This window comes from Chrysemys picta, chromosome 25 (assembly GCF_011386835.1).
Source record: "Chrysemys picta bellii isolate R12L10 chromosome 25, ASM1138683v2, whole genome shotgun sequence".
Lineage (NCBI taxonomy): Eukaryota > Metazoa > Chordata > Testudines > Emydidae > Chrysemys > Chrysemys picta.
In genome coordinates this window covers 14418159-14444168 of record NC_088815.1, presented here as the reverse complement: position 1 = coordinate 14444168, position 26010 = coordinate 14418159, and the positions used below count along the sequence as shown (strand labels likewise).

General features: G+C 45.2%; 1 protein-coding gene across 2 annotated transcripts; it reads right to left on the bottom strand.

Moving 5' to 3' along the window:
- Positions 1 to 1525: 1525 nt before the first annotated feature.
- Positions 1526 to 25984, bottom strand: SUGP1 (SURP and G-patch domain containing 1). 2 transcript variants are annotated; one of them, XM_005278956.5, is made up of 14 exons: positions 25826 to 25984; positions 24576 to 24747; positions 23661 to 23764; positions 22967 to 23194; positions 20422 to 20545; positions 19239 to 19342; positions 17244 to 17367; positions 14500 to 14801; positions 8401 to 8507; positions 7107 to 7284; positions 6657 to 6763; positions 5488 to 5633; positions 3832 to 3961; positions 1526 to 2698 (listed from the first exon to the last, which is right to left on the bottom strand). In XM_005278956.5, exons 1-14 carry the CDS (start codon positions 25848 to 25850, stop codon positions 2672 to 2674), a joined length of 1878 nt encoding a protein of 625 aa, XP_005279013.1. In that variant the 5' UTR covers positions 25851 to 25984; the 3' UTR covers positions 1526 to 2671. The 2 variants fall into 2 exon arrangements, with proteins under 2 accessions (XP_005279013.1, XP_023963923.1); XM_024108155.3 differs by having other exon boundaries at positions 22967 to 23191.
- Positions 25985 to 26010: the final 26 nt, after the last annotated feature.

Below are 26010 nucleotides of genomic sequence, written 5' to 3'. Positions count from 1 at the left end.
GGGGCATGCATCCTCCCTGTGACCGCTGGCTGCTCCCACAAGTACTGGACAATAAAGTAAAATAAAAAATGAGGATAGGCATATACCTTAGGTTCCAAATGTAAGCACACTTTAGAATTACTATTACAAGTAAGGAATCTTTCCTGTATTCTAATTATCCATTTGAACATCAAAGTACCAATACATCTACCCCTCACTAAAAACGTGGTTTCACAGGTCTCTGTCCCCATGCCATTGGTCACAACTATGGTCAGCAGGCAGATCCCCTCCTTATAAACTAGAAGGGGTGTATGGCAAGGGATTCTCTGTGGCGGTTCAAGACTCTGGAACGTGCTCTCCTTTGGTTAGAAATAGACTTGGGCACACTAAAAAGACAGGATGGTAGGATTTGGGAAGAAGGCTGAGGACATGGTTTCCTAGATGATAAAGGGACAGAAAGGTGTTTGTGGAGGTGGCGGGCTGAGCTCCAGTTGAATTGATCATTTGATGGTGCTGAGATATAGATGTTGCGTTAATGGTGCATTTGGTGTTTTTAATTATTTAAATTGAAATAAACAAAAGTTGAGCCAGACGTGCCCACACAGAAGAACAAAGCTTGTGCCAATGTAGAGGGTACTTCTGTGAAACAAGGCCATGGCCATATTGGTGTATGTTGAAAAAGAGGAATACAGAACATCGGCCGACAGAAGAGCGGGTAGGAAAAGCAGGGTATACTCACTTTTCAAGAGAGATTTGCAAGCCAGGGAAGAGTGAAAACACTTGGCAGTCTCTGCAGCCTTTGATTAGCTGTAGATATTTCACCAGCTGTTTAAAACAGGAAACCTGCAGAAGCACCAGTCTGCACTGCCTTAAAAAAACCTCCCTAATGGCTGGCTATGAGGGATTCTCAATATATTATTACACCTATACTGGAAGTGAACATTCGGATAATGTGCCCGTGCCTCCAGCGGCCATCCCCACGGCTATGGGACTGGGCCTTCAGGCCACATAGGTAGTCACTGGAATTCAATGCTGTAAGTTAACTTTACGAAGCCCAGGTGACTTGAGCGGCAAGCTCTGTTCCCTGCGGTGCTTTTGGTCTTTCATAAATGTGGAAACGTTGTTAAGAAGTTCTGCTTTGTTTCATTCACGGCCAAAGACCCGGCATGTGGAGAGAAGCAACAACAGATCAGCACAACCCCAAACTGTGAGGCTCATAAACTAAATGGATCAACTAAACTCCTCAGGAAAGCCTGAATGTCACAGCGGCCTTCATAGCTTTGGGAGCAGCTCAGCCTCACCCGTGGCCTGCCAAAATTTCCTACCTTTATTACCTAATGTTTCATAGTTATTGCCCATGCGCTGATTAGCCCCATCAGCTGCAATACCCCCGTGTGCAAGCTGTAATAAGCGCACCTGTTACACTGGCGTAGATCACTGCCAGGAATGGATCACATATTTCTCAGTTGCAAGCCGGACTGCCTGTGCGGCCGAGGTGCCCATCCATTTTAATTTTCCCATGATGAACTCGTATCAAATGGACCAGTCTGTTTTTATTTTTTATTGAAAGCCAAGCCATTAACTCTACATCATTGAGAAAGGTTAACAAAAAAGTGAATCACATACTAAATGGTAAGATTTTGGTATCAGGGGCAAACAACAAACATTGGGAGGGGAGAAAAAAATCTTACAATTTGAGATGTTTTGAAAGAATACCACCATGGGGCTTTTTGTTCACCCACAAAAACCTGCGGCAAGGCCATTGTTTCTGATCAGTCTGTGATAAAAAGCTGGGGGGGGGGGGGGCAGATGGGTGAGAGTTTGTTTACAGCCAGAGCAGAGGAGAGTTGCAATGCAGCCGTGTTTCACAGACCAATAAAAATCCACTGGCCTTTAATAACTGGGGTTTGAAGGCCTGGTTCTCTGCCACCCACATCCACAGAAAGGATCGGTGGGCCTCTTGTTTTGCTGAAAGTTGTGTGTGAATTTAGTGTTCAGGAAAGTGAGAGACTGATGGAACTGGCACTCAGCAAATTTCCCCAGCAGGCCTCAATCCCCCACAGTGCCACTCTGTGTATTGCTCAAGACTGTGTCTTCTACCAAGCAGAGATAAAACAAATAGGCACTGGGATTGCAGTTTCAGCTGGAGGCCAGACTCTATACTTGTGACGTAATACAGGATTTGAACTCAGATCTTCAGGGGAAAAGGCTAGTCAACTAACTGATACTCACCTTTTGGGATAAAGGGGGCTGCCTCATATATATTTTTAATAAAGCTACGGCCAAGGCAGCATAGGCTGCATATCTGAGCAATGAATGCAAAAAACACAAAAGATGTATTTCTTGGCAAGTAACATGGCACTGAGCAATAAACCAATGGAGTCCCTGAACTATTCCCATTAGTATCTTTGGCGCTACCCTTCTGTACAGGAGAGCACCGTGTAAAAAACCCCATTCTCACCTGCTCTCTTCTCCTTTGGGATACCATCCCAGGCCTTGTTATGATGCAGTTGTCATGGCACTCAAGTGTGCAGTGAGTGGGCTTCTAGGCCTTTGTTCTGGGTGAAAGAGGTCACTGTGACTTTAATAGATTTTACAATATTTGCAAAAAAAAAAGGATGATAATGCAGTTTTGTAACATTTCACAGTAAAATTACAACAGTATTGAAAATACTTTGTCCTGAAAACACTATCAGTAGTAAGGTCGCCTCGGATTGTTCTGTAGAAAAGGGAACAACAACAACAGAAGATTAATTAAAATTGCAACTTGAACAGAACAATGACCATGTGAGCTTAATTAATATTAATTGGAGGACTCCACTGAAATAGGAGGTTTTTGGGGTGAAATCTTGAGGTTTCCTCTGGAAAATTACAAATGGAATGCAACACTAAGTGGATTGGCCTGTTGGATGTAATGCAGAGTCACATGCAAACTGATAAGCTTTTTGCCACAAGAAGAATGATTATTCAACATAAAACATGCTGGGATTCAAGGACAAACCATCAGCTTCTTTTGTGTGCAGTGTTTATACTTGCCACATAAAGCTTCCAGCTAAATGCAGGAACTTTTGTATTAAAAATAATAGCAAGGAGAGCTGACTGTCAGGGGTGTTGTGGTATTCATGATTTGATTCAACACAAGAACAGAACCAAAAGGAAAATCTCCTAGTGTGAATTGTTACAGTCATTTCCCTGTGACTGTTACTTTATTTATTCTATTAAAATGGAACTCTTGGGGATATTTAGAAATATCCTCTGATAAAAAGATACAATTCGAGTGCTTTACAAACATTGAGTCTCACATTCTACACACCCTTTCCTGAGGCGAAGGGGTAGGTTAGACTCAGCATCTCTATTTTACAGGTAGGAAAACCAATACAGGCAGGTGATTTGCCCCAGGTTGCAGAGTGAGCCATCTGCAGACCTGGGAATAAACTCTTGGGGTGTGGATCTCCATGGCTCTGCCCCTTGTGCAGTTATTTACATCAATATCAAGGGAGTGGAAACCCCGACACCCCATTTGGTACTATTTTACACCCACTTTATACTATGTAAATGGCTGCACAATGGGCAGGACAAAGGAGAACGAGGCCCCGGAGTCCCAACTCCTAGGTCCCTGTGCTAGCCGGAGCCTGCCTCAGAGGGGTGCTGTGGAGATTAGTTGGTATTTGGGAAGCACTTTGAAGATGAAGGGCCATACCGTGTCCTCTCTCTTTTTACACAAGGCAAAACTGGCCATAAAGGTAACATACTACTGAGCACGAATATGTTCCCCCCTGGCCCCTTATAGGATATGGGCAGAGACACTATTGAAGCTTCACTATGTCTGAAGTGTGTTAGGAGTCACCTCACCAAAGGGTTGGGTCGGAACCTGTAGGCCAACATCATTCTTTTACGGAATGCCTCATACTCGTCATCTTCCTTCGATAGCTCGGCGGGACGATCAATGCCAAACCCAGCTCCATCCACAGCAGTGGTACCCCTGTTTTAAAAACAACAACAACAACCCCTTTCCAGTTAAGCAGATGCTAACAGATCATCTTTCTGCGAATCAGAAGAACCCACCACCTCATACAATCTGCCCTCTCTAACCAGGGCACAGAGACCAAGACTAAGGGACTATGTTTGCATCCCACAGGCAAAGACAGACCTGCAGCAATCAGGGTAGCTAGTTTTGACCTCAGAACAGTGCAGTGCTGTTACAACATTACAATCTCATTCCTTCAAACAGCAAACCCCACTGCTGTAGTGAGAAGCTGCAGTGTAAATACAGCTCTAGTTAAACAAAGGGTTAATTAAGCATGTAACAGGGATAATTCTCAATGTTTTGAGTGCCTCTCTAGGAAGGATCCCCTGCCCTGCTTCTTAGCCTCTGGCAGACAAGGTGACCAAATGCAATGATCTGAACCTTGCTTATTTAAGGAATGAGCATTAAACAGAAGGTAGCTACCTCACACCCCCAAAAGGGAGTCACTGGGAGATAAATCAATATTCTTCCCTGTGCATCAGACAGCTCCCTTGCCTTTCCAAGTCATAGACCTCAGAGAGGACAGAGCCTAGTAAGTCACATTTTGCCCAACTCTGTGCAGTGCAGGGTTGCTCCCTGCAGCATATTCAGGAAAGGGGCATTAATCTGTACACAATAATCTCTCCCCACAGCTCTTGATTTAAGTGGGACACCACTTCACCAGATAGATATTCCTGAGAGAAAGGAGCTGAAATGCTTTGTAGAGACACTTCATCTGTGTTTTCCACTAGATATGCACAACTGTAGTTTATAAAGGACCCACTGGAGAGGAAACATTCTTAATTGCTTTCATCATCAATATTTAGTTTCCCTGTAGTCCAGCATACACCACAAACAGCTGGTCATTCTGATCCACTTTGGATGCAATTACTCTTTATTATCCCAAAACCACTCGAGTAAGGAAACAGACTGATGTCCAGAGGGATGGCATGCACACACAAGCTTTCTGCTTGGGACTGACGTGGCTTTTAAAAGCAGTTGGAGCAGTACCATCTACTGGCAACTGCCTTCGATGAACAGCACACCAGAGAGCAGCAAGTCTGCATCAGAGTTCTCCAGCTGCATAAGGCATGCTTTGGATATTTAATCACATATAGCACTTTACAAACATTGATCAATCCTCACATGGCCTGTGTGCGGCAAGAAAGCACTACTCCCGTTTTAAAGATGGGGAAACTGAGGAACAGAATATATGTCTCAGAGGACGGCAGTGAGAGTCAAGGTTAGAATTCAGAAGCTCTTGGCCCATGCTCAGATCACAGATCATCTATCTTGTGCAAAGTAACAAATCTAATTCTGGAACCAAAAAAACCTCTATAGATTTTTTTTTTCTTTATTAAGAAGGTTCTATGCACCGTCCAAATGATGGACTACAGCCACATTTGTTCCAGCTACTTCCAACAAGCTGGGATGGGAGCATCAACACCTACCTGACAGAAAAGGACTGAATCAACAGAAGGAAAATACAGCATTTTGCTTACTTGCTGACTGGATTTTTAATCCCCTGTCCATCGGAGCCAAGCCCATCACCCTCCTTCCAGCCCATCTTCATCAGCATTTGGTAACCTATATTCTCCACGGTCAGTTTGAATTCCTTGTACTCAGAATAATCTGGTTCGCGACCTTCCTGCAGGGCAACAAAAGGCAATACGAGTTACACTGCATTTCTCCACTGGAGGAGGGGAGCAGGGAAAGCACCACGTAGGGGAGATTAGTGTAGGCCTGGCAAACCGGGACAATTCATAATTTTAACAAAACTTCTTGGGATTCCATTGCTAGTGCACCACAGGGGAGGAAACAGGTAAGCCATACAGCACAGCAGAGCCACCCAGAGTCCAAAATGTAATCTGCAAGGTGCAGGGAGTGCAGCTCTGAGATTAAATTGAGAAATAGTAGGGTTCTGAAGTGAAAGCTGCTCACTGGACTGGCTCCAAAGATGGCTCTTATTTAAAAAGAGATCTTACCTCAGGCCCCAGCTCCAGGGCTGGCTACAAAGGAACACTATCAAGGATGCCAGCAGCAAGTTGTACAACTATGAGTTGTCCGGAACCAAGGGCTCTGCATAGGCTTTATATTTTTGCCCTATTACACTTGTCTGGCTAAAAATTCCAATTTTCCCTGCCTGGTATTAGTGATTGCTTATCCTGCTCTGACAGTGGAACTGCAGACTTGTCGGCAAGCAGTCTAAAAGCTCGGTCTGTTTCACTGTAATGTCACTAGTGCCCTGTCCCCCTTGCTGACGTGCTGTTTTGTCACTCAGCTCAGCCAGGCTTCCCCGTGAATCACAATAGATCAGTGACAAGACCCTTGGGGGATGGAGTTGTTTTTCCTTTAGTCGCCAGTGGTGGAAGAACACCAGCATCGCATAGCTGTGCTGAATCAGGACACCAGCTCTTTCCAAAGGCTGATGCCAAGAGGTTTAGCACCAAGTGCAGACATTTCTGCAAGTGGATGGGAAGCCTGTACAGGCTTAAACAACCAAAAACTCGCTTGCAAAGCAGCTATACTAGTAAGTGTCTCACAGAACTGCAGGCAGTCTACTCTGGTAAATGGTTGGAAAAGCTTGAGTTGTTTCCCTCAGTGCTACCAGACAGGTCAGATTTCTGCTGGGGAGTTTCACTGTGGCCTAGGAAACTTTCGCTCATTTCACCTTTAATGCCTTGAATGTCTCCATGAATTTCTCCAGCTCATCAGGTGGCAGGAAGTCTCCGATGAAATGCTTCCCTCTGCCCATCTGAGTCAGTTGCTCGGCCCACTCTGCTCAAGACATGGAGGGGAGAAAAGAAACAAAAAACATAGTAGTGATCAAGAGTGTCCTTTTATAGCAACTTTGACCTCAGGATCTCAAAGTGCTTTACAAAGCATTAAGCTTCACAACCTCATGTGAAGTGGGTGTTATCTCCATTCTATGGGTGGAGAAACCGAGGCATGGAGAGGTTAAATGACTTGCCCAAGGGCACTCAGTGAGTCAGTGGCAGAGCTGGGAATGTCCTGACTCTAATCCCCTGCTCTAGCCACAAGACCTCATACTCCATTCCATGGAAATCGCAGCACAGCAGCAGAACAAGAGAAAATCCAGTGCTGCGGCTTTTCCACCCACCTCGTGTCTTGTCCATTTCCATGCGTCGAAGCTGATGTTCCCATGTCCCCAGTTCATTGTCTACCTCCTCATCGCTGTCGTAATCATGCTGGTGCTGCTGAACCGCCTTTTCCCACATCAGCTGCATATCCTGCATGGCTCGCTTGTGTTTCATGATCATGTCATACATCTGCTGCATCTAGGGAAGCAAACAAGCAGCCTGCTCAGTGAGGCAGCCAGTCTGTAGGCAGCAGAGTGGACACAGAGAGCTCTCGAAGTTCTGCAATATAGCACATGGCTGCCTTATCTAGGAGACAGAAATGCAGGCCACGAAGACTACAAATCCCAGCAGGCAATGCTGAATCAAACTGCAAGCAGCCTACTGCTCAGGTCAAACAGGAGCATCACCTGCTGGCATGTTTGAGAGCTTCACCCATATATTAACACTGCAGGTAGCTGCCTTTTTGTGTAGTTTGTAGTTTAAATGCAGCCCTCATGATCCCCAAAGTGGCCAGTTATGATCCCCTGAACTACAGTAACACAAATCTCAGCAGGGAAGAGAAGTGACACAATAAGCCTTACAGGCTTTCATAGAATCATAGAATATCAGAGTTGGAAGGGACCTCAAGAGGTCATCTAGTCCAACCCCCTGCTCAAAGCAGGACCAATTCCCAGCTAAATCATCCCAGCCAGGGCTTTGTCAAGCCGGGCCTTAAAAACCTCCAAGGAAGGAGACTCCACCACCTCCCTAGGTAACGCATTCCAGTGTTTCACCACCCTCCTAGTGAAATAGTTTTTCCTGATATCCAACCTGGACCTCCCCCACCGCAACTTGAGACCATTGCTCCTTGTTCTGTCATCTGCCACCACTGAGAACAGCCGAGCTCCATCCTCTTTGGAACCCCCCTTCAGGTAGTTGAAGGCTGCTATCAAATCCCCCCTCATTCTTCTCTTCTGGAGACTAAACAATCCCAGTTCTCTCAGCCTCTCCTCATAGTTGGAAGGGGAATTAAGTCCCACATGGATAGCATACAGGAGGAAAGGTGAGCTCACAGGCAGAACACTTCTTTGTTTAGTGGGGAGATGGGTTGGCTGGATTTTGCTCATGTCCCCCTATGGTCTAATAAGGTAGTTCTGCTGACCACAGCATCATCTGATACTTACGAATCCAATATGAATCCAAGAGGTTTTGTTTGTTCGGCCCCTGGGAAAATCTCCGTTGTCTATCCCCACCCGTTTCCTCCCCTAACCCAACCATGCTGCAGTGCCATGTGCTACTGCACAAATTAGCTTAGAAATCATTTCCTGGCATTACCTCCTGCTGCTCCTTCAGCTGTTTCTTCTGTGCATCAGAGAGCTCTGTCACACCCACCAGGCCAACCGGCTTCCCTTTTTCATAACCAAGACCCTTGAGGTCCTGAACTGAAATAAGCAAATGTTAAAGATTTTCAAAAAACAGCCAGCGGTCCAAGACAGAGGAACCATATCCCAACATCTTATCTGTTAAAATCTTACAGTCTGTTTCATAACTCCAGCATTAAGATGCTAAGCTGCACAACAACTCCCAGCAGAACTTTAAAGACTCTCAGAAGAAAAAGACTCATTAGGTAACACTCCACCTCCTGGCCAACTCAGAACTGTTCCCTATATTTATATTCTCTAGGGCTTTGTTCTGTCTAGTTTCAGATATTCCCCAGCTTCCCTTGGGAAACTATTCCACAGACTTGGAGATCACACGATCAGGAAGTCTGTCCTCCCAAGCAGGCCAACATTACCCTGTCTTAATTTAAGCTTATTTCTTCTCAGTAAGTTCCTTTATGAATCTCCCTACCGCAAAGAAACTGGTATTTAATTATACAGCATTAAGTGCCCAGCACATTTTGACCTGTCAGTGTATTGCTCAGTACATCTATGCAGTAACTGTACTGCGTTTACTATGTGAATAGCTACCAGTCATTCAGAATGATAAATGATCACACCTTTTTTGGAAATTACCACTCCCTACTACGTGTTTAATTCCTCAGCTACAGATTTCAGAAGGGGCGTTGCCAAGGACATCAGACCTCCTGCCTTCAAAGAGGAGACATATTTTAAGTCTCAGCTTGATGTCTCCATTAGTGTATCCCTGTTCTGCTTCACCTGGGTCTCAAGCTCCTGTTTTGAAATTGTTTTACCTGCTGTTGTATTGGAAAGGCCCTGCAATTAAGTTTTAAGATCAGTAGGGCAGGGCCCTGCTGATTTTGAATGGCCATTCAGTGCTGTGCGTTCATAGGGGCATTTTAAAATTGCAGAATGCTCTCTCTTTAAAAAATATTTCTGCAGCAATAAAAACAACAAACAGAAACATTCCTGGGGCAGTGAAGCCAAGATTTACAATGAAGAGCAACTTTCAAGGCTCGTCTATTTCTAACTAACTGGGCTGACAGCTCCCGTTTTAAACATCTAAGAGTTGCAGTTAAATATTTAAAGGCTTGCAAAAAACCCCACACGAACCCTGCACTTGAAAGTACATTATGTTTTTCATTACAAGGGGGAAGGATTTTTTCCTAGTGGCCACAAGAACCTCATATTTAATGAGAAGCCAGGCTATGGCTAAATGATGCTTCATTAATTATTCACTACCAATTAATTATGAAGCCTGATAATAATAGGATCATTGTTCATGACACCAAATGTCTGTGCAGATGGTAATTAGGTCCCAGGGGTCATCTCTCCAGTTCTCTCACTCTCACTTAGGGCAATTGATCAAAGCGCTTTATCCCCTTCCCCACACGGTCATGTCATGATCTGAAAAGTGGCTTCCTTAGCACTGCCTCCAAACAAGAACATAAAGCAGTCCAGCAGTTCATGCTCGTATGGCCGAGAGCACTTGGATACTCATATAATCAGTCTCAAGAGCAAACTGTGTATATGAGTTAGGCAGAAACATGGCAGAGATTTTCTGAGAGAATTCGAAATAAACCGGCTCACTCCAGGCCCTGTGAAGTACACCTCCACCCCGCTATAACGCGACCTGATAGAACATGAATTCGGATAGAACGCGGTAAAGCAGCGCTCTGAGGGAGCGGGGCTGCGCGCTCCGGCGGATCAAAGCAAGTTCGATATAACGCGGTTTCACCTATAAAGCGGTAAGATTTTTTGGCTCCTGAGGACAGCGTTATATCGCGGTAGAGGTGTACTGAGTACGCCCTCAATTCCCAATGAAATAATAGCAAATAAAAAACCAAACCTATGCATAAAATTATTGGACAGAGGCCCTTTAAATAAAGCCCATGATTCTTCTCTCACGGACGCCAGTGAGAATCAGAAGCAGCTCCACTGAAGTCACTGAGGGAAGACTGGTGAGAGGAGAATCAGGCTCAAAATGTCCTTCGTGAGACTGGGGCACTTTAGTGGCAGCCTCAAACACAGGGTCAGCCCCGTTCTCAAGGAACAGAAAGCCTTTCTTTGGCTACATTGAAGAAATCCGTATGACCTTCGCAGAGAAGGTCAGCAGCTGTTTGACTTAGCCTGAGAGTTTATGTCATCTAGAACTAACAGCACAACACAGCTCAGGAGGCCAATGTGTCGGCAAGCCTCCAGGGACAGCCTTAAAAGGAGAAAGGTGAGACAGAGTGTCTTCCTTTCCATCCCAGACATACAGTACACGTCTTCGCTCCTCTTTTTACTAAAACTGTACACCCGGTTTCATGGAACCAACATATTACCTTGCAGCTCCAGGCCAACATGACAATAACATGCTGAAAGACCTATTGTTCATGTTTAGCTCTGTGCACCAAGGCTAATTAAAAAAATCCCTCAAAGTGACACATATTATATGCAGGCAAAGTTGACAGAAGGAAGAAAGTCTTTGGTGCAGGTGGGAAAACTACTGGAGAAGAAAGCCAAGACAGTTGCCTGGGTAACTTGTATCAATCTGCACATAGTGCAAAGGTCAGCATACTTACCTAAAACTGGACCATGGGACTTAAAGAGTTATCCTGGGCTCACTAGTGCCACGCAAACAGGCAGAAGATGAGGAATTGCTCCTCGGCCTGCTTTCATCATAGGAAAAGCGTGTCTTGCAAAACATTAGCTTTGGCCACAACAAGGTTAATGGTGCAATTTGTCTTTGCAGCATCTAGCAGAAGACTGCCAGAAAGTTTACCCCTACCCACATGCCTGGAGAGGATGTCTCCTTCCTTTCACTACAAGTGCAATCACTCTACAGCCAAAGGGAGCCATTAGCTGCCTGACTGGACTCGATATTCTGAAGATCATATTAATTACAACTAGACAGATCCAAAACAGCGCTCCACCCCCAATCCAAAGTTAGCATCAGACATGCCCAGACAACACTCTGGAGTTCTCCTGTATTTCCCTAGACTTTACTAATTAATAGCCTCCCTGTTCTATTCAGCATTTTGAATACATCACTCACTGCAGTATACAAACTGCTAAGTGTCTAAACATCAATATATGTAAGAGGAGCATCATATCGGTCCAAAAGGGCCATACTACACTCTCCACTCTGCCTGATACTGATTTAAGACTGAAACCTGACAGGGAACAAATGAGGGTATGTCTAAACTACCCGCCGGATCGGCGGGTAGTGATCGATCTATCGGAGATCGATTTATTGCATACAGTGTAGACGCGACATATCGATCCCCGATCACTCTGCCGTTGACTCCGGAACTCCACCACAGCGAGAGGCAGAAGCGGAGTCAACGGGGGAGTAGCCGCCGTCGATCCCGCGCCGCAAGGATGCGAAGTAAGTGATTCTAAGTCGATCTAAGATACACTGACTGCTGCTACACTATTTTCGTAGCTGAAGTTGCGTAGCTTAGATCGATCCCCCTCCAGTGTAGACCAGGCCTGAGAAATAATAAACAGTCCTTGCCTAACTGTCCAAGGCTCCAAAGCAGCAATATTTACTTAGAAGACGGGGCTGGGGAGGCATGGACAAGAATCATCTTTTGTGGCTCTAACTCCAGCAGAGCCATGGCTATAATTTGGTATTCGAGTCATCTGTCAAGTTAAAGATGTTAATTCGAGAAGAGGATTATTCCATCCGAACCAATAAACACTTTCCCTGCAGAGCATTACCACAGTGTTAACGGTCAATTTCTTATGACTGGCAGATTGTTTGCTGTCTTTTCTTTTACTTGACACAACGCCCTGTGGAATGTGAGCATGCCACCTGTCTAATTAAGAGGAAGCTAACACGGAGGTTAAAGGAAAAAGCAAATGATTTTAGCAGGAAGACACAAAGGAATGTGCGGCTGTAAGATTCTATCGGACCCCAAGCGCAGCATGATGCGCAAGGCAGGAATTCACTTCTTTTATTATGACAGCATCTGCCCAGCTTTGGCTTTTTAACTTAAAAATAGATAAACGAAGGTGTGACAACCCACGTAACCTGGCTTTTACACGTTAGATTTCTGTCTCACTTGGAAAAGGAACATAAGATCAGACCAGTGGTCCATTTAGCCAGGTATCTCATCTCCCTCCAGACAGAGCTGGTTGAAACTCAAAATTTCCATTTTGCGGGAAGTTTTGACATTTCAAAATTTGTTTTAATTCCAAACTGTATCAGTGCTAAACTGTTTCATTATAACACAAACAGGAGACACTGATCTAGAAAAGATAAGATGTGTCAATGAGTGCTAAGTAGCAGCTGCCCTTCGTGATTTTAAAAAGAAAATATCTCAACTATTACTGACGTTGTAAAATAATGTAAAAATAAAAACCCCCATAAAATAAAATTCTAAATGAAGTTTTCCAAAATGAAACATTTGTGGTTTCAAAATATCCCCCTTTCCAGGAATTTTTGTTGAAATCAACATTTTTTTCCAAGATGTTTAGATTTCAATGGAAACAGCGTTTTTCATCAAAACATTTTGACGAAGGATGTCTGACCAGCTCTATTCCTGATCCCTGTGGCCATCAGCTGCCACTACACTACACTTACCCTTTATCTTGGCCATCCAATGTTATTAATGGCCATGCAATTATCCAGTCTCTCTTAAAACCCAGCCACAATACATGACCCAATGACTTGCAGTGGCAGTGAATTCCACTGGCAGAACATATGCCCCTGTGAACTCACTCCACAGCTCAGAAAGACAGGAGAGCTTGTTTTCTATTATCCTCACCACTTCATCTGCCCTATTATTGCCTCCTGCAAAGAGTACAACACTTAGTCATACCAATACCCCTCCTGTAGTTTGTTGGCTCGTCTCTTTCCATTGCCTCCCTCATCTCTGTTCTCTTCTTCCTCTTTTTTTCTGTCCTATCCACATCCTTTCCCCTCATCACACTAGATGACACATGCATACATGGGACATAAGCGTTTACATTTTGCAGGCACAGGAAGAGTGCCCCTATTGGAAAAAGAGTTCTTTCGTGTCTGATGTGAGTTGCACCCCTAAAGGGGCCAGCAGCATGCTGTCCTCAGAGAGAAATCACAACCCTGGATCAGCGTGCAGTCCCATGACTTGAAACAGGCCCTGGAAACCAAACATTGGAAACTGGCAGCTTTGCTTGCCTCCCTTAGCGCAGTGGTTCTCAACCAGGGGTACGTGTACTTCTGGGGATATTCAGAGGACTTCCGGGGGTACATCAACTTATCTAGAGATTTGCCTAATTTTACAACAAGCTACATAAAAAGCACTAGCGAAGTCAGTACAAACTAAACTTTCATAGACAATGATTTGTTTATACTGTTCTGTATACTATACACTGAAATGTAAGTACAATATTTATATTCCAATTGATTTATTTTATAATTATATGGTAAAAATGAGAAAGTCAGCAATTTTTCAGTAATAGTGTGCTGTGACTTCTGTATTTGTGTGTCTGATTTTGTAAGTTTTTAAGTGAGGTGTAACTTGGGGGTACACAACGCAAATCAGACTCTTGAAGGGGTACAGTAGTCTGGAAAGGTTGAGAGCCACTGCCTTAGTGCCATGAGCAAAGCTGTTTATGTTTAGTTACTTTTCTGACCCGTCATCATCAAAGAGAGGACAGAAGAGCTGCCCAAGGATGTTAGCCTGCCATGGGGAATAAGCGGAGTTCATACGTCAACATTTGTTTTCTGACCGTCTCTATTCCTGAAGTGAAATAGCCCTAAATGGCATGGAGGCTGAGGCTACAATGAGCTACAGCTCAGCAGCGTTTTAAAGATAACTGGAAAGCGGTAAGATTCCAATCCCCAGTGTCAATGAGATAAAGTGGTTTATCTGGATTTGCACACCCGGGAGAGTTAGCTGCTAGACTTAGCTGAGAGATAGAAGGTTGCTGACTGGGGAGATTACAACAAGAGATAGACTCCCAGGGTATCCTGTTTACAGAGCCAACTGAGTTAGGACAGATCACAAGCGACCAGGAAAAAAAAAAAAATCCAGTCATTCCCAAATACAGAACCACTAACCTGACAATGGGGAGGGAGAAGAGTTCAGCTCCTGCTGGGCAAGCTCTGGGGGGGGCAAGTCAACCTTTTCCTCCTCTGGCCCCCATCTGCTCTTCCTCCTCTTTTTAGAAGCGGCTGCAGCCGGCTGTTTAGAGGAAGCTGGAGAGGATGACGACGATGGTGTGGCCTCAGGAATACTCTTGTGTTTCAGGTTGGGTTCTGGCAAAAGAGGTGTCCCTATGGAGTTGTTCTTGGCCTTACGGAACTCCTCCAGCTTCTGCCGGTAATACTTGTAGCCTTTGCTGTTTGGTTCATATAAAAACCTAAGTTTAAAAAAGAAAAAGTTTGGCGTGCAACAGTTCAATTTAGAGACAGGTCTAACAGTGATCTGGGCAGGAACTCTCCTCCCCACGTGTGCTTGGAAATACCTCCCGCCTTCTTCAAACCCACTTCTTCCACTTCACCCCTGGATACTTCTCTCCCCTCTGGTACCTCATTTGCCTGTGGTGCAGAGGACAGGGACTTTATCTGCTGTTTGTAAATGCACCATGGGTAATGGTTATAATACCAGAGAAATACAGAGAAGAAGAAGGTGGTTGTTCTGGGTAGGTATCTGATGCCTTTACAAGATCACATTGTAAGTGGAAACAGAAAATTCTCCCCCGACCCCCATCCACCCACTGTACTCCACACAGCCTGTTCCAGTTCACCACAGACGTGTCTTCACCTTACCAAAGAGAAAAATGGACTAGTGGTTAGAGCACACTCCCACTCAAGTATTCAGATCACCAGATAACACCTTACTGACACTAAGAGTCATCTTATGTAAACCCCCCACACCCAGAGCTCACTGCCATAGGCTGTAACCTCATGCACAAATAATGTCTCTTCCCTTTTGGGTGGAGGGAAAATCCTATTTCAATCTCTGTGGGAGGATTAGGAAGTGTCTGCAATCTAACAGCCACACAGATTAGACACACTCAGATTTGTTACAAATCTATCCACTGCTTCCCTCACCCCCTTTTCAATTTAAGCATTTTAACATAAAACCTTGACTCCCTTCAAACTTCCCCATCCCCCACTCTTCAGAGGATCAGTTTATTATTGGATACAGCCTCTCATCAGGAGACTGTTGTGTTCTTGCAGGAGAACATCCTCAGGTAGGTAATAGATCCTTTCCGTCTATAACTGCATGATTCTACACAGGCATATGCACAGGTGTCTCTGCGGTATTCTAAAATTCACCGCGGTGTGACCTCGCACTCCCTAACTCAGACAAAGCTGCTGCACACTTCAAAGGGCATCGGTTCAGGGTAGAGAGTGGAGTGCAGGATCGGACCCTCCATGAGCAATACATGAACTAACCCAAGCAGCAGGCCCAGATGGCATTCCCAGCAGGGCTTTAAGGGAGTTAAATGACAAAGTGGCTCAGATGCTGGCACGTCTGTCTGAAATGCCACTCGACACAAGGGAGCGGGGGGCTCCTGAGGGCAGGATGGCAGCCAATATAATGCCAAGATTTCAAGAAGGAACAGGCTAATTAAAAACTGGGGAGTCTAGCTTCACTCCCGGGACACCTATTGTAATCCCTTGTAATGGCAGAAACAATGAGCTGCTTGGGTGAGAAGAAAAACTAGGCAGTTCCCAGCGGGGGTTGTGAGGAATGGGGTCTGTCAAGATAAACGGATGAGAAATTTTCCAAAGGGTGGAAGACGGGCTCTTCCTGGAATTCAATTAAGGCACCCTACAAAGCGGCAGTGAGTATCAGCACCAGGTAGAGGTCATGGGTGAAAGGGAGCTGCAGCGAAAGGTGTAAAAGATTAGAATCAATACTAGTGCATTGTCATGGAAGGGAGGAAGTGAATGCACAATTAGGGAAATCAGACAGCAACAAATGCCAGTCAGTTTGTTTAGAAATGGCAGTCTTGGACTGGGATTTGGGCTCTAGGCTTGGTCAGCTACAGGAGTGTCCTGTAGCAGGAAATAAGAAGAACGACAGCTGCGAGTGCTTGCACTGGAAAAGGGGTGACCTACCCGGCACAAAGCAGTGTCCATTATTTATAAAACATTTTGGGTGCTACCGTAATACGTGCTGAACAAGACGGAGAGGGGAGACAGCGCCAGCACCCAAAATTTACAATCCTATGCCCTGATCCTCCAATGAGCTTCGTGCAGAGGGACCCCTGTCCCCATGCAGAGCTCAGAGGAGAATCCAGGTCTAAGACAACAACGACAACAGACTAAAGGGAGTGAAAAGGGATACAACATACACATCAAGGGATCAGGTGATGGCAGCACATGAGTCCAGTGCCATGATATCTAATACAAGAGAAGATGAAATCATAAATATTGACTCATTTCTAGCAGCCACTGAAGCAGCAGCGGGACTAAGGAGCAATCTGAATGAGGAGAGGGTAACACATTCCGGAAGTGTGTTCCAGCCACAGGGAAACATGAAACAGAAGCGCAGAGACGGCTGCAGAAGTGAATGCACAGGGCATCGATGGGGTAAAGTGGAAATAGCAAAAAGTAAAGCTCAGACTTCAGGACAACTAAACCACATTAACATGCAGAAAGATGGTGTGAAGTGGTTGGAGCAGGGGACTGCGAAGTTGGACTCCTGGGCTCTGTACCCAGCTTTGCAATATCATCATTCTGCAGCTTGTATCCTAAGTCTGATTCACAAGGGTTTGTCCCCTGTAAACCCTGCTAAAAACAAACAAACAAACAAACATGCATACTCAGCTGCAGGCTTCTTCCTTTACCTGAAAGCATGGTTCTCCCGGTTGTTCTGCAAGGCAATAGCTTCCACCTCTGGACCCCCGTCTGCTATGAACCTGGCCAGCTTCTCAGCAAAGTTCTTGGTCTCTTCCTCCTCTGGGGGTGAAACTTTAAGCAGGCTGTCAGTACTGGGCCCAACTCACACACCCAACAGTCAAAAGCCTATCTGTTCTACGGACCCCAAGAGTGGAATAAGGGCAAGAGGAGGGGTTTATTTTTAAGAATAATGTAAAGAAACATAGTCAAACGGTCAAGAGTTCATATCTCAGGGTAAGCGGTGAGGTATCGGCTAGCGCGATGGCTCTGTATCCAGGGGAATGGCCAGGACTAACACTCTCTGAGTTTCTGCATGCCAGGGGGCAGGGGAGAGTAGGTTAATACACAAGGTAGCTTTCCCCTTCCGAAAACCCATATTTGTCTCTCGCACCTAGGAAGGCAGCTAGTTTTGTTCTCCTGTGCTGGGTATTTGCCCAATGCAATCGGTCATCTCTAGAGAAGGCCCCAACTTCGGAAGTCAGTGGGCGCTTTGCCAGGATTGCAGCCCTCAGAAATGAGGGTGGCAGGGCAGATGGGAGAGAGAGCGGTTTGTGTTACTCTCGTTGTTGTGCTTCTGCTGGCCAGTCTGGGGGAAAAGGGGAAAGCAGTGCTCCGCACACAGCCTTGGTCCCACTCTTACCTGGCGGAGCGAGCTACTGCAGCGCTAGTCCAACGGTACAGAGAAAGCTCTGACCGCGAACATTGTCAGAGCAATTCCCCCTTATGAACAATCACAAAGTATTTTATTTACATACAACTGCCTTATACGGTACTTCCCAACCTCAGAGCACCATGGCAACAAGGCCGAATGGTTAGAGCACAGGAGTAGGTGTCCAGGCGACCTGACTCACTGTATGGGCTTGGGCACGTCAGAACATTTCCTTGCCTCAATATCCCATCTGCAAAGGGTGGATAATACCACTTAACTATTAGGGTGCTGCCAGGATTAATTAATTGGGGTTTTCAAAGCACTGTGGACCTAAAAAGCTCAATAAAAATCATTGCTACTGTGTGTTAACTAATAAACCTTCAACACCCTGCACTGGTAAACAGCTTTAATCCCTTTCTTTACAGATGAAGAAATGGAGAAGAGCGGTTAAGTGATTTGCCATGGCCACACAGGAATTCTGTGCCAGAGGCTGGATTAGAAGCAGATGTTCTTGACCCAGAAATCATGTCTAGCTCACCAGGCCACTCCCTCCTTCCCAAAATATTTATTTTTTTGCATTTCACTGCCCAGGACATTAATTCACTGGCAGATCATCTGCTCCCGCTGCTTTTCCTCCTAAAGCCACAATTCCCAATTTGCAAGAACTCATCTGTTGGCTATGGAATTATGATGCAAGCAGAATGTAATGGCTTTCAATGGGGAATAAGCAGCAGAAACAGAGGAATGAATGTTGAAGAAACAAAGACCCTGTTTCCATCTTAACTCATGTAGAGTGAAGTTATAAAGCAAATGAGACTAACCGAGCAGCAAGACAGATTCTAAATCTATTGTCTTTCTGCATTGTTTGGTCCTGAAAATGATGTTCCAACTCTGAATCTTCTTCCTTCTAGCTCATTTTCTTGAAGATGTTTGGGAACTACTAGGATACTCTTCCTCCACAGGAAGCAAGCCTGCATGCGCTCAGTGTGTTGGACTCGCCCTGATTTCAATGGGACTTTCATACGTGGAGAGCTCCCAGATCAGGCTCTCTTATGGACCCAGGAAATGAATATAGTGGCATCGGAGATTGATGCCAGGAAACATCATACAACTCCCTTTGTGACAGTGCTTTACTTACAGGCAGCAAGAGACCAACAGCAAGACTAAACTTGCTGCATATTCCACTTGGATTGGTTCTTAAAATGTCTAACAAGCAGTTATAGAGAGCACTGACAAAGACTTTATGATCTACACTTCATGATGGGCAGGTTGTGCTCCCGACCCCCTCATTTACCTTTCTGACAAGAGGACGTCTGCAAACTCTGATTCTCTTTTTTCATCTCTGCTACTTTCTTTCTGTAGTAGAGGAATTCCCTGCTGTTCTTATCATGTAAAAATCTGGAGTGGACGGGAGAAAAAAAAGTCACTAAAGCATGTTTTGATCTGTTAATGTTTCTGCTCACTTGGCACAAAACAAAAAAGACTAGACTAGACTAGATAAAATCAGAAGATAAGCTACTCTGAAAACACCTTAAATGACTCTATTTATAAATTGTATAGCATATAACAGTGGTTCTCAACCAGGAGTCTGGCACCCCCTGGGGGGGGAGGGAGGAAGAACGACTGCGAGCAGGTTTCAGGGTGTCTGTCAAGCAGGGCCAATGTTAGACTTGCTGGGGCCCAGGGGAGAAAGCCAAAGCCCCACAGCATGGGGCTGAAGCCCAGGACCCTGAGCTCTGCTACCCAGGGCTGAAGTCAAAGCCTGAGCAATGTAACTTTGAGGGGTCCCTGTGGCCCCAGACAATTGCCCTGCTTACTCCCCAAACATCAGCCCTGCAGAAAACCAGTTATGGGGCACAGGGGGCCGTGGAGCTTTTATAGCATGTTGGGGGAGGGGGTATTCAGAAAGAAAAGGTTGAGAACCCCTGGCATATAACACTTTATACCTGTAAACCTCACAGCACTTCAGGGAGTTAAGCAACATTAGCCCATTTTACAGATGGGGAAATGATCACCCAGCAGGCAGAGAGGAGAGAACGTATGGTCTCCTGACTCCCAGCCCAGTACTCTTATCCGCTAGATCACAATAGCATAGAGTCAGAGCTCCTGGGTTCTCCTCCTAACAGCTACTGATTTGCTACGTGTCCTCAGCAACATCATCTCCTCTCTATACCTCAGTTTCCCCATCTATAAAACAAGGCCAATAACACTCAGCTACCTCAAAGGAGATAGTGAGACATAACTGACTGGTGTTTGTAATCCATGGCTTTGAGATCCATGGCTAGAAGGCTCTCCAGATGCACAGAGTATTCTTATGGTACTTTGTGAAAACATATGAAGGAAATGACACCATAAAGATCCAACCCCACTCCTTCCAGAAGATCACAAAGCCCCCGCTCTATGCATGCAGGGCCTAGGTTCTTCACCTAGAGATATAATATGCTGCTTTAGCAAATGAAGGTTGCCCCCAAACTTACGAAAATGCTGGATTATCCTTGTAGTCTTCCATAGCGACCTTTTCTAATTCTGGTCCCCCTTCGGCCACGAACCTAGCCAGCTTTTCCACCACTTTCCGGGTCTCTGCAGCCTCTGGGGGTAAAACTTTAAGCAGGCTGTCAGTACTGGGGTTCAACTCACACACCCAACAGGCACATTACTTCTAAGAACCACAGCGGTAAGACAAGAGTGGGATGGGGATGAGGAGAAAAATGATGAAATGGGGAGCCAATCTTACACAGCTGCACAAGTTACAAAGCTGAGTTACTCTCAGGCCTTACCCTCCCAGTGGGAAAGGAATGATCTGACTAGAACCTTTTATGAGAGAAAATATAAGATTTGGATTCCTTCCAATTTAGGGTTCAATTGCAATTTGCTATGTAATTAGCTACTAACAATTCTAACACACACATGAAGGGGTGGGGACAACGTGGCTGTTTTTAAAAAGAATGTATTGTTCATGAAGGGGCGCGGATTTCAGCTCCTGAGATGTCACTCTTTATCCACATACCAGGCACAGTCTGGGCAGTGGGAGCATGCGCTTTCTCCACTGCACCTGCCAGTGTGCCTTAAGAACCATTACCAGAGGGGAGAGAGCGGACTCTCTGAGAAGTTACCCTTTGGCCTCTCTGCTGAGTCTGCCAACAAGGGGCCAATTAATCTCAAGTATCACAGGAAGTCCAATAAAGGACACATGTTCACTGGGAACTAGATAGAGACCAAACAAATTTCACATAGCCCACTGAACAGCTATCAGATTTGTCAGCACTGACCTAGACTAGATTTGACCCAATGACCAAAAAGCTCCATTATCCTAGCACCAAGCCCATTAGCCAATTGGTCTCCCACACTTGTTTTCCAGTTGTTGTAGGGATGTTTAATTCCTGCCTTGGTTTCTACACAGTTACGTGCAGATCTGCCTGAGCTTTTTGCTTCAGTTTCTGCTGGAAATAGCAATAAGGCTGATCCCATAGAGGAAAAAGTCGTCTTTCTAATGCATCACTAAGACCATTTCACAGTTTATTTAATCACATAACACAAAGCCTAGTTAAAAGGTCTGTAAATATGCCCAGACTGACTCTGCTTGTAAACCATTAGTGCACATCATGAATGGAAATTCAATGTACTAGCTGGGAAGCAGGGTTCAATAAGTTTCTCTAAGATCATCTTGGTCCCAAATTTAAATGAGACTTTCTGTTATTTGATATGCTGCAGCATTCTTCATTCTCTTTGATATTCCTACCTAATCAAGAAGTCATAGACCTGGTCTACGGGGTGTGTGTGTGTGTGGTTTGGGGGGAGGGGGAGGGATCGATCTAAGTTACGCAACGTCAGCTATGTGAATAACATAGCTGAAGTTGACATACTTAGATCTACTTACCGCGGTATCTTCACTGCGGTAAGTCGACGGCTGACGCTCTCCCGTCGATTCTGCCTGCGCCTCTGACCCTGGTGGAGTACCGGAGTCGACGGGAGAGCACTCGGTGGTTGATTTATCACGTCTAGACGCGATAAATCAACCTCCGCTGGACTGATCACTACCAGCGGGTAATGTAGACAAGCCCATAGATCCCAAGGCCAGAAGGGGACATTTGATCATCTAGTCTGACACCCTGTATAACACAGGCCATAAACTTTCCCAAAATAATTCCTAGAGCTTCTCTTTTAGAAAAAAGGATCCAAGCTTGATTTAAAGGGTAAGGAAAGAAGCTCACAGTCAAGATGTCTGAAATGGTGATTTCCTAATGAAACTCTGGAAAGATGGGAGGGCTTCACTTCTGTCTGATCTCCATAACATGCTTAGTGTTCAGACAGCCACTCCTGAAGAGGGAGCCTTTCATTTTCAACAATTAAAACAAACCAGATGTGTCTCACGACCACATTTTTAAAAAAGAATTGTGCACCATCCAGCCTGCTTTCCAGCTGCAAAGGCAGACACCCTCCTACTACCACCATCTAACCAAGCTCAACTAAGTAGAGGAAAGATTAGAACACATCCTTCCCCTCCCTACTCCTTAGAGAGTGTGAATTTTGTAATGGTGAAAGGTGCTGGCTTGACAGCCCTGGAGAAGAGAGTCCTCTATTCACAGCACAGGCAATGATAGCGGGAGCTTCCCCCACTCTGGCTAACAAATGTGTATCAGCCCCAAACTGGAGGAACAGTATCTAAGAGTGTGGCGGGAGTTCACTCTCCATGGTCCAGTAATTCAATCCTCAGCCCCAGTCATGAAGCTGGCAACAAGGGGGCCAATCAGTGTCAATTATAGTGTTTCTAATTTGTGATGCAGACACCTGGCAATTGGGATCTGGGCTGAGAACTACCAAATCACAGCACACGAGAAAGTAAGATCTTTCCAATGAGAAAGCATCAAGCAATAACTTTTCCCCATAAGAAAGACTGTAAACTGAAGTCTGAAGAAGCATTAAACCAAGCTGTTTCCCATTTGAACCCTTACTAATAGGCTAACTGAACCTACATGCAAAATAAATAAGAGGTGAATTTCAGTTTAATAGGATGTAACTTACTTTTAATTTCCAACCATTGCTCATAATCCTCTTCTTCATCGTCATCTGGTGACTGAAACACACTGAGGCGGTTAGCAACTGGCATCTGTTTGGAATGGGAGTAATTCTTCACTTGGTTCACCATGCTGCTCGTGCCCAAGCTGGAACGTTTCCCGAGCAGAATGGGTTTCTTTCCGGTGCTTGAAGCAGAGGTGTTTGCAGAAACGTTGCCAGAACTTGGGGAAGCTTCTTAGAAAAGAAGGGGGGGGGGGAAATAATCAGTGTATCCTTTCTGATTTAACTGAGTAGTTTGCATAGGGCACCAATATGGTTACCACAGTGGATTGTGTTTAATTTTAGGTTTACAGATATTTGTTGGTAAACACCAAACTCAGCCAGGCAGCTGAGTTTAAGGAAGACTAGGATCTCCCGGAAACGTTAAGAAAATGCATTTCAAGTTGGAGAACACATCTTGTTAAATACAGATGGTAGCAATGCAAGTTTCTGTACAACATACCGCCTCACCAAGTCAACTTCAACTCAATTTAGAGGGACTACTTCTATTTCAGTATTTAAAGTAACCAATGTTAGCAAACAGTTTGCACTCCCTAACATTGGGCTCTTTAGCGTAAATACACCTTCAGAGCAGCTCTCATGCTGCTGGTGTCACAAAGGAGAAGAGGGAGGATTTCCTGTTGCTCAAGAGTCAACTTACCAGTACTTGATTTTTCCTTCTGCAGCTTAAGAAACTGCTGGAGAAAGCTGCCGTCGTTGGCAAATTTGTTGGAAACAGAGGCTTCGCTTTCACCACTTTCATCTCTAAATAGAAAAAAAGAAGAGAACGAGGTTAGATGCTTCATGTCCTTCCTTGTAGCTCAGAGAGCAAAATAAAATGCCAGTAATTGCTAATCTCTCAAGGTGGAAAGGGACCACCTGTCTTAGTACTTCCCGATCATATAGCATTTTCAAAACATTAGATACTAATTAATCTACACAACATCCCCGTTAGGTATTAGTAATCCTACTTAATGGATTGGAAAGTGAAACAGGAAGTTGAGTAAGTCACTTAAACCTGCAATGAGTCATGGTCAGAGCTGGAGTGAGAATTCAGGTGTTTCTGACTCCCAGTCGAGTGCTTGGACGATGTCTCTCTCACTGTACAAAATGCCCCTAAGTTTTCTAAAGCTTCACAGCCACAAAATTTGCTTATTATGGAATTATCTGTGCATCCCATGTAGTTCACTCCCCACCCTACTAAAACAGGGCTGCTGCTAGCGGAGTTTCTGTATCATTTCCCTGAGCAGCATTTGTTCAGAGAACTACACTAACCAAACCATGCTAGAGACTAATCCCACAGTAGTTTCCAAAACAAGGTTTACATAATACAAGTATCAGGCAGAAAGCCCCAGGGAAAACATGCTAGAACTCTGCTAGCAACAATCATGTTTATTGTTGTTGCTAGCTGCTCAACCATGGACAATATTTTAGAAAGGAGAGAAGACGCTGAAAACTGCCTAGCATAAAAAGATGTTTAATTGTACTAAAGTGTTTTTTTTTTTAAATCACAGTCATGTATGTAAATGGTTTCTGAAACAAAATTTAGTGACAAAACCCCATGATTCTTACGCACTCATTGAGCCGAGGGGGTTGTTGGGTGGCCAAGTGATTCCGTTTTGCTTGCTGCTCCATTTTGGCCTCTATTTCTTTCTTCTTTTGTGCTATCAATTCCTCTTGATGAAGGATATTCATATTCATCTTCACAGATTTAGATGGCGTAACGCCAAACCATCTGCTAGCTTTTCCTGGAGAAACAAAGTGGGATCAAAATTAAAACCCTTTTCTTCCCTTTATGAGATCATCTAGAGAATTATTAGAGTGCTTATAAATAAGGAGGGGCATGAGAGAAAAAGCAAACAAACCACATTCCCACTTCTACTATTCCTGACTTTTACATCATCTGATTAGGGGACATTTGTTAAATCCTTTAATCTCTACCTCAGACTTGGTCTACATCTAAAACTTAATTTGACCTAGCTACACTGCTCAGGACTGTGAACAATTTCACATCCTGTACAACATGGTTAGGTCAACCCAAACCCCACTGTAGATGCAGAAGAATTCTTCCATCAATCTAGCTACTGCCTTTTGAGGGGGTGGATTTACCACAGCAATGGAGAAACCCCCTCCATCACTGGAGTAGCTGCACTACAGCAGACTTGCTGCAGTGCTTGTAATGTAGACAAATCCTTGGATTTGCTCCCTCTAACAGGACACAACCGTGAGACTTGACCTACATTTTGTGAGTGCTTTAGAAATCCTCAAACAAAAGGTGTTCCAGAAAGACAGCGCATTATTCTATTCGGCTAGAGACTCTCCCATGCGAGATGACAGCGCTGTCTCCCACGCTGAAGGGCTTGGCCGTGCATGTATCAATCAGACATTTAAAATATCACTTTTTAAAAGTCACCCTCATGTGTACAATGACAGCTTTGCAGCCAGAGGGCCGAGGGCGGGAAGGTGGCTGCTGATGGGCTTAGCGGGGAGTAGGGAGAAAGGCTTTTCGCTTCCAGGGCTGGGCTGGGACAGGTGGCAGACCCACCGCAGGCGCCCCGCCAGCCCTGCTGCCGAGAGGCCGGGTCTGCAGGGGCGGCCCCTTTAGACGTGATGCCGGGCTCCAGCCTGGGGAGAGAACGAATGGGGCTGAACCCCCTGAGCTAGACGAGGAGTTAAGCCCCCTGCGACGGGCCGGGCCCTGCCTGGGAGACGGGGCCGTTCCCGCTCCTGGGGATCGGGGCAGGATCGGGGCCGGGCTGGAGGAGGGCCTCTCTCTCAGACAGGCGGGGAGGGAGGGGGCCTAGGCTGCGGAAACAACATTGGTACCTGGAGCATCCCGGGAGTTGTCCATTTTGATGTCGTTATCCCACAATGCAACGCGGCTACCTGGGCTTATGGGATGGAACTAGGGGGGAGGGCTAATGCGCCGCAAAGGCGCCTGGGAGTTGTAGTCCTAAATCTAGAAAGCGGGAGGCGGATGGGGTGGGGGATCTGGAAGGATTAAAGGCCAT

Bases quoted from the DNA above. Each gene is read 5' to 3' on its own strand.
- SUGP1 (XM_005278956.5), bottom strand. From the start codon at position 25,850: ATGGACAACTCCCGGGATGCTCCAG. The intron at 17,368-19,238 runs GTAAATGAGGGG...GCCTGCTTAAAG, and splicing joins GACGTCCTCTTGTCAGAAAG to TTTCACCCCCAGAGGAGGAA. The intron at 6,764-7,106 runs GTGGGTGGAAAA...TGTCTTGAGCAG, and splicing joins GGAAATGGACAAGACACGAG to AGTGGGCCGAGCAACTGACT.